This window comes from Cynara cardunculus, assembly GCF_001531365.2.
Source record: "Cynara cardunculus var. scolymus isolate 2C chromosome LG 9, CcrdV1, whole genome shotgun sequence".
In the NCBI taxonomy this organism is placed as follows: Eukaryota; Viridiplantae; Streptophyta; class Magnoliopsida; order Asterales; family Asteraceae; genus Cynara; species Cynara cardunculus.
The window spans coordinates 14133386-14141864 of record NC_037536.1 but is presented as its reverse complement, the minus strand read 5'-3'; the positions used below and the strand labels follow the sequence as shown (position 1 = coordinate 14141864).

The 8479-nt window shown below is 35.8% G+C and overlaps 1 protein-coding gene across 1 annotated transcript; it reads right to left on the bottom strand.

Annotated features, from left to right (window-relative positions):
* Positions 1-1851: 1851 nt before the first annotated feature.
* Positions 1852-8123, bottom strand: LOC112518210 (ent-copalyl diphosphate synthase, chloroplastic-like). The gene is made up of 13 exons (XM_025125825.1): positions 8046-8123; positions 7645-7951; positions 6824-7007; positions 5614-5828; positions 5398-5518; positions 4555-4667; positions 4241-4467; positions 4027-4142; positions 3475-3573; positions 3149-3397; positions 2929-3043; positions 2173-2364; positions 1852-2076 (listed from the first exon to the last, which is right to left on the bottom strand). The coding sequence occupies exons 2-13, from the start codon at positions 7898-7900 to the stop codon at positions 1852-1854; spliced, it is 2112 nt and encodes a 703-aa protein (XP_024981593.1). The 5' UTR covers positions 7901-7951; positions 8046-8123.
* Positions 8124-8479: the final 356 nt, after the last annotated feature.

Below are 8479 nucleotides of genomic sequence, written 5' to 3'. Positions count from 1 at the left end.
TGGGCCGTCTTTATTCCTTCCAACGGCAGAAGAGAAAGGAAACTACCACCAACCTTCTAGTTTTTTCCAAATTGCAGCAAAAACATCACACAAGAAAGGGATATGATCTACTATCTCCACGCGACTTGCTTACATAACGGACGAATAGTATTATCAAGGTCTATACCCATATCTGCTAGTCTTGTTTAACAGGAATTCGACCTTGTAAAGCCCTCAAGGTCTATATAGTTGAGTTTCTATATTACATTTTATCACAAATATTTTAAAGAGAATGTTATTATTTCAAAATAAACTAAACCAATATTAATATCACTGTACAAAATCCAAAAATATATAAATCAATATTAATATCAAAAAGAGAATATGAATTTGAATAAAATAAATCTGAAATATATAAAAATCTGATGTGTTTTAATTTTATTGGTTGAACAACAACGAAACATATAATTTTAGAATAGTAGAATTTTATTATTTTTTAGTGCAATGATGGGAATGAACAACATCAGCTGTGTAGAAACAATGATTTCGCTACCAGAAAACTGGGTATTTCCGGCGGAAAAATCCGCCGGAGAAGTACCAGCGGATTTCCGGTGGACAACAAAAAAAGTCAACTTTCATTGACTTCCACCGGGAATCCGCCGAAAAATAATCACCAGCGCATCATTTTTCGACGGCCTTATCCGCCGGAAACTCTGTTTTCCGACGGATATGACCGCTAGAAAAGTTGACCAGTTTGGTAGTGTTTGTTTATGGATAATATGAGCTGTGTAGAAACGTGTATAGTTTTTTTATGGTATGTATATTTGCTACTCTCTTCAAGTAGATGGTTTTAGGTATGGTTTCTTTTCTAATACAATTTTAGAAAATTGATATATACGATGTATTGATTAATGAATAGGAATACATTATTAAGAAATTTATTTTTTGAAAAAAATCAAAATTATTGACGGATTTCTGTCAGTAATTATTTTTTAGGCCGTCGGTAATTTGTTGGCAAAACGGTCGGTGATCCGTTGGTGATGGTATCCGTACGTGAAGTCAACCATCGGTGATCTGCCGGTAGATGTGTTCGTTGGTGATCCGTCGTTGATATGATTATACTTTTCCCACGATATTTCTTTCGAGGGACTGATGGATCCGACCTTGCCACGTATTACCGACGGTTTTTCCATCGGGAAAAGTCAGCTGTTTGATGCAAACTTATAATTAGCAGAAACTTTTGGAATTTCAAATTAGCCGTCACAATATTGTAATAAATCATTCGTTTATTTTTATGATAATATAACCATGTATGTGTTATATATATATATATATATATAGGGGAGCGATCAAATGCAAACCACTCAATTTGTACAAACCGTGCAAATCTCATTCAACCAATTATAATTTTTCATTTTGTTCATTTTTTGTAATTATGAGAGGTTGATTAATCATTTTTATTGTGGATGGTGTTAATCATAGATATTATCATCTTCATTATTTTAATTTTTAGAGAAATACATGAAACAGTTTCATTAATTTTAGAGAAATACATGAAACAGTTTCATTAAGTATTATATGAAACAATTTCACAACCATATATGAAACAACTTGATCAAAAAAAGTATTATATGAAACAATTTCACAAAATTAAACAATTTCATGAAAAAATTTCATAAGATTAAACAATGAAATCGACGGATGAAGGTGGTTTGCACGGTTTACACAAATGAGGGCGGTTTTTATTTGATCTCTCCTATATATATATATATATATATAAAAGAGATACAAAATAACACACAACGAAAGGTAATATTGTATAATAGAATGGCATCATGGGCAGTATGCATTGAGGGAGATTAATCAGTGTTTTTAAATTACAGTTTCGAACAATACTTTGGAGATATGAGCATTTATCGTCACTGGATCGTAGTAGCTCTTGTAAAAGAAAGTTTTCGCGACGGTTAGGAACAGCTGCTTCAAATCCCGATCAAGATCATCGGGTGAGTTGCCGAGTACGAGTTGCACTAATTCTTGCATTCTGAACTCTTGCGTTCTGTACGTAGTTTCATTCTCGAAGCATGTCTTGCGGTTCTCCTAACAATTAATATAGAAAGATTTATTATGTCAATTGAATAAGAACTAAAGAATCTTGACTGAATTCAAAACGAGGATGTGCGAATTCGTATGTACATTGGACTTATGGGACTGGGATATTTCGTGACAAAGGTTATTAGTGACAGACGAAAGCCGTTGGTATTGAGGATGAGCTAAGAGCTCCTTTGATGTCCATCGGCCATCGATCAAGCTCACTGTTTGAACTATCAGTAATGCGTGTCCTTCCATCGCATCACCCCTTTGCCACCTCGTCAACCAGATCACCCACTGATTTCAGAAAGACGAAATAGGAAACATGATCATTAGCAACAACTATATAGCCTGTCATAAAAGAGAAGCAACGCGTTACAACAAAATCGGATTTATAGGACGCTAAATGTTTAAGTGTCCTAATAGACCACTATATAGGACGTAAGTTGATAGGACCAAACAATAATTAAAGTGTCTTATCTAAAAGTGTTGTAATAAGTCTATATAACAAGTTTTTAGGACATTTAAGAAAAGTGTCGTATTAGCTATTTAACATTGGACTTTTGAGAATTGTTCTATACAAATGCATCTTTTTGTAGCACATTTGCTTTTTGTAATACATTTTTCAAATTGTATCATATAAAATAGCTAATAAATGTACGACTTATCTTAAAAATGTTCTAAAAGAACTTGTTAATACGCCAAAAACGGCATATAAACATATTATAACACTTTTAGGTATGACGTTTTATTGTGTGGTCCTATAAACTTAAGTCCAATAAAGTAGTCTATTGGGACACTTGGACGTTTTTGACTTCCTGTAAATCCAATTTTGTTGTAGAGAAGATATAACGAACTTACGGTATGGTGAAGTTGTGGATGGATGTCTCTACCATGAGCCGTGAGTATGCCCGACGCAAGCTCATGTAGGGTTCCCTGTAGTGCAACCATCAACCAGTGCCATGGTTTTCCACATCTATGTTCAAAACAGAAAATTAGCAATCGAGAAAACCTATTGTGACACCCAAAACAGTCTGTCGCTAATGCTTTTGAACCCTAAAATATAAAGAAGAAAACACACCTGGCGGGACGAAGCGACGATGGTGTGTTTCTGAACTCATCGACAAAATCTCTTCTCTGCTCTTTCGAGAGTTGTAGTGAATCAAATAACGAGGAGATGGCGTCAACTAATGTGGTTGTTTTAGCCCACGCTATTCGCTCCTTGGACCTTTCTGGCTCGAATACGCTGGCTGCAGCCAAATAGTATGAGACCAAAAGACTCGTGATATTGCTCACCCGAAACCGTCCGATATTGAAGTCCACATACCATCTGTTGTTATAGGTTTTTCCATCAAGTTAGATCAAAAAAAAGCATTGGAAATATTTAAAGAAAACTAGCAAACTTACTGCTGCATAGTGTTCCATTCGAGCTGATGCATGGCTAGACAGTTATTGTAATCCAATTTAGCCATTTCAAGATACTTGTTATTGCTAACATTCCCCATCCTGCAGGATGTAAAAATGGGACCATTCAAATATAATGGTGAAGTCTTTGTTTGCCAAATTTACGTTTACGTGATCATGTAGTCAGGGGCGGAACTACATAGGCGGGGGCGGGGTCCCGTGCATGCATCCGCTCAATCTAATTTTGTAAGTAGACATTTTTTTATATGAAAGGTGCAACCGTTAAAGTTCATTGATTTGTTTGTTTTGATTTTTTATTTTAGTCTTTACATAAAAAAAAATCTCACGAAATCGACCTAAAAAACTCCTTCGAAATCATCCAAAAAGAACTTCGAAAAATTCCTTGAAATTAACCAAAAATCATCGAAATCAACCAAAAAAAATCCTCCAGAATTCGGCTAAAAACAATTCGAGTAGTTTTGTGGGCATTTGATCCAATTTAAAGGTGCACTTGCTCGGCAAAAATCTTGGGTCCGCCACTGCATGTAGTAGTACCTGTATAATGTTTTTCCGATCCAAACATCGTCCTCGCCTCCATATTGATCCAAGTAACATCTCGTCTCGAGTCGAGGCAAGCTCACATACCATGGCACGTCTAGCGCGTATCCCACCTGTTGATTTGTGGTTCAAAATAAGTTTGATGTAAGTATGTGTCGTAGAAGAAATTTTCACGCAAGATGAACTTATTCTTGTAGTGGTATTCACGTACCTCGCCAGGCAAGTCCTTGGCGATGATCCATTTATCAAGAAGCTCGTTCGTTGATTGTTTCTCCTTCAAATAGTTATAAGAAAACTTCTTGGCATCGTCGAGGATTTTCTCTCTGGGAAAGAGCACCTGAGATGCCCGTAATAAATTGAACATTCCGGTGGTGGCTTGTGTTGTTTGCCCGACAAAACACACAAATTTTCCATCTTTTTCGAATTGTTGAAACACATCTGCCACAAAAGCACTCGTTAATCTTGAATTCGTCAATAAAAGCATCGCCAATATATTGAATTTTCGAGCATTACATGTAAACTAACCTGGAGAAATTTCGTAACCATGCATTCGCAAAAGCCTAAATGCCATCGCAGTGTCGTCAATATCTTGTACATTTGAGTTTCTCGCCCAACAGATACCGTCTGTAGTCCAATACCTGAAATTTCATTCATTTTTTAGGATATGTGCATAAAAAGTGTGCATTTCGGGTCCCCAGATATGGTAGACCTCAGCTCCGATACCATGTTAAGATATGCGAAACCCATTTCATTCTCTCTAAAGAGCCCTTGTAAAGAGAAAAGGTTCCCATCACTGAAACAAAATGGGATTTATAGAATGCCAACATTTTCTAGGTGTAATAATAGACGGCTTATATGATTTAAGTTTATAAGACCAAACAATAGAACACCATGTTTAAATGACATGTAATAAGTTTACATAACGTTGTTTTTTTTTTTTTTTTTTGCGTTTTAACAAGTTTTCTAGGACATTTTTAATAAAAACCTCTGCATTACTATTTTGTAGAACACTTTTGAGAAGTGTTCTATGAATACCTCTTAATTTTTATATGACGTTTGTTTTTATAAGACATAATTTTTCAAATGGTGTCCTATAAAATAGCTAATATGATTTTTTTTATAAAATGTCATAAAAACTTGTTACGACGTCGAAAAACATTATATAAACTTTTTACACCTTTAGATAAGATGCTTTATTGTTTGCTCTTATAAATTAAGTCGTATAAAGTAGTCTATTAGGACGCTTAAACATTTTTGGCATTCTATAAATCCAATTAATTTTGTTGTAGTGTATCTATTATATACAGGTTTAATTAATTACGAGGTCCATAAGTAGTGGATTAAACAATTTTTATCATATTTGCATACCTGTAGATATACTGAACGCAATCCTCGATCTCTGACTTGAAATAACGAGAAATCCCAAGGCGTTGGAGGCGATCAACGACCCAAATATGTTCGAAAAGATCCAACGGGTAGGCAGTCGGCACTGCATCATGATCATGAACCAGAAGAAAGATAAGATTACATATTTAGAAACATTCCTTCTGTACAACAACAAAATTAAGTGATATGTAAACACACCTCCACCATTGAATTTGGTGACAATGTTTGTGAGGTATTGAAGACACTTTTCATCTTTAGTCTGCATCAGTGCAAAAGCAGTGGATGATGGGGAGAAGAGGAATGACCCATCTTTGCATTGAAGTTTTACAAGTTTCTCCCACTCCAAATTTGGCACTCCTTCTAAGCTATGAAGTAAAGTTGTGGGCACTTTGTGCATTATGCTCTTCGGTATCCTTTTCGTCACAAAAAAAGAACATGTTATGATCGTTTTAGGTGAAAAGGTAACCATCATAATTTGTTTTTCGTTCAAGCGTGCGTTTGGTTCGCATATTACAATTTGGTGAAATTGGAATCCATCAAAAATTTTGATTTTAAAGGAAGTGGAATGAAATTTGGCCACGCCTTTGCTTGGCATGAATTGGAATAGCATCTCTCAAAATAATTTGAATTTGCATGTTTGGTTAACATAAGTGACTAAAATACCCCTTTTAACACATTTTCAAACTTTTAGCTTAAAATCTTAGTTGATGGTCGTGGTAGGGTTGCGATGGTAGTGGTGTGGTGCGGTGGTGGGTGGGTGGGTGGCGGTTGTGACAACGGTGGTGGCGGCAGTAATGGTTGGTTGGGGTGGGGGTGGAGCTGGCGGTTGTGACGGCAGTTGTGGCATGGTGGTGTCGATGGTGGGTTGTTAGCGGCTATGACGATGACAGCAATAGCAGGGTGGTGGGTGGTTAGCGGTTGTGACAACGACAGTAATAGTGTGGTGGTGGATGGCAGTTGTCACGACAACAGTGGTGACGGTGGGGTGGGGTGGGGTGGGCTGGGTGGTGATAGATTGATAATACTAATTGGAGTTTGTGGTGGTGGCAACGGCGGTGATGGTGGTGGCAGCAACGACGGGAACAACAATGGTGGCGGCGATGTTGACTGTGGGCAGTGGGATGATGTTGGTTAAATTGGATACAAAGGTTTTTTTTTTTAAACCAAAATATAAAATTTGTTAAATTTGTCATGTAATGGAATTCAATTACTTCACTTATGTCAAGAAATTATCAAATCACTCAACCATGGAATTTGGCATTTTCCAGTCAATCTGATCTGCAAACCAAAAATCATCAAGGAATTTATCATTCTAATTTTGTCAAATTCGTTCAGATTCCATGAACCAAACGAGCCCTAAGTTTTAGAAGAAGAAAAAATTACGTTGTGTAAACTATAAAGTACCGACTTTGTGAGCTTCATGTTCCGTCTTGCGTAAATTTCTTCCAAGACCGGAGAATCTTCTCCGACTTCAACATTGAGCTTCCTTGCAATGTCGATAAGTGAAGGAAACGTTACTTCAAAACCGATCAACATATGTTCTTCGTTATCATCTTCAAGTTTGCTTATGTTCTCTTTCAGAAATTGCACTCCTGTATAAATCATGACGATATTCGTGATGGATTTTATTCTCGATAATGCCTGGGGTTTTTTTTTCTGAAAATTACCTCTAAATTCTCCATAATTTATATAGTAAAATTCATGCTAGATGATCTGAATTCTTTTAGTATTATTACTTATGCCACCAAGCTATATAAAATTAGGTTTATATATATATATATATATATATATATGATGTTTAAGTGTTCTAATTGAATGTATCGTCAAATCTAAAAGTGTCACATAGGTTAATAGGACGTTTTTTAACGTTTTAACAAGTTGTTTATGACATTTTATAAAATAAAGTGTCGTATTAGCTATTTTACACGACAATATTTGAAAACGTATACTAAAAACACAATTGTCACAAAAAAAGATGAGTTTATTGGACATTTCTCAAAATTGTTTTATAAAATAGCTAACACGGCACTTTATTTTTAAAATGTACTAAAAAATTGTTAAAATGCCAAAAAAACGTCCTATAAACCTATTGTAACTATTTCCGACATAAGTTTTATATATTGTTTGGTCTCATAAACGTAAGTCCTATTTATATTAGGACGATTAAACGTTTTAGACGTCCTATAAACTCAGTTTTGTGATAGTGGTTAATGATAAAAGAACAATTACCTTTTTGGCATTTACTAGGATGAACGTTCCAAAAAGTTAATGCGATCACACAGGCCAACGTATTAATGATTCGATCATGAGCCAAAAAGATCAAACCCTCACCCCAAGATCCGTCGGGGAGTTGATTGTTCACAATCCACTCCAAACATGACGGAAACTGAGGACGACCACTTCCATTAACATCTTGCACGAGTGCAACCCAAGCAGTATCGTAAGCCGACATAGTTGTCTCTCCGTCATCCATAGAATGCAACATTGCTTTGATTGTCTCAACAAACCCTTTGATCTCGGTGCTTGGATACAAAATCTTGTAAGCACCACCACAATAACGAACGATGTTAGTACAACATCTATAGATACAATAAATATATGCAAATAAAATTGAAGTACGAGAGTAACACCTTATTTTTGTCCACGTCATCGTCCACGGTGTCATTCTGCCGATTGATAAATGACAAACCGTTTGGTTGAAGTTCATCAAGGTATTCTACACCAACTCCTACAGAAAAACATATTGTGTTTGCATGAGTGTTAATATGTAGTCTTGTAGTCTTTTGACTTGCGATCATAGAGTTACTGTGACTAAATGGCATGTTTTGACGCTAATTCTAAGCATGTTGTAACTGGTTCAATATGCCATGTATCACATAGTAGTACTAGAATTGATCAAGATAAGATTTGTGTTTCCTATCAGACACGGATGATGTCTGTGACCCTTGATGGAATAGAATAGAGAAACAACATGCATGATCAGATAATCAATATTAGACATCAATGTCTATTTTGGGAGACAATTCAAGAATAAAGAAACTACGCATGGAACATAACAAACATG

What these genes read in the sequence shown, in the direction of transcription:
- LOC112518210 (XM_025125825.1), bottom strand. Translation starts at nt 7,900, where the DNA reads ATGTTGCATTCTATGGATGACGGAGAGACAACTATGTCGGCTTACGAT. An exon ending in TCGTCGCTTCGTCCCGCCAG is followed by an intron (nt 3,044 to 3,148) that starts GTGTGTTTTCTT and finishes TTTTGAACATAG; the next exon opens with ATGTGGAAAACCATGGCACT. An exon ending in ATCCACAACTTCACCATACC is followed by an intron (nt 2,365 to 2,928) that starts GTAAGTTCGTTA and finishes TTCTGAAATCAG; the next exon opens with TGGGTGATCTGGTTGACGAG.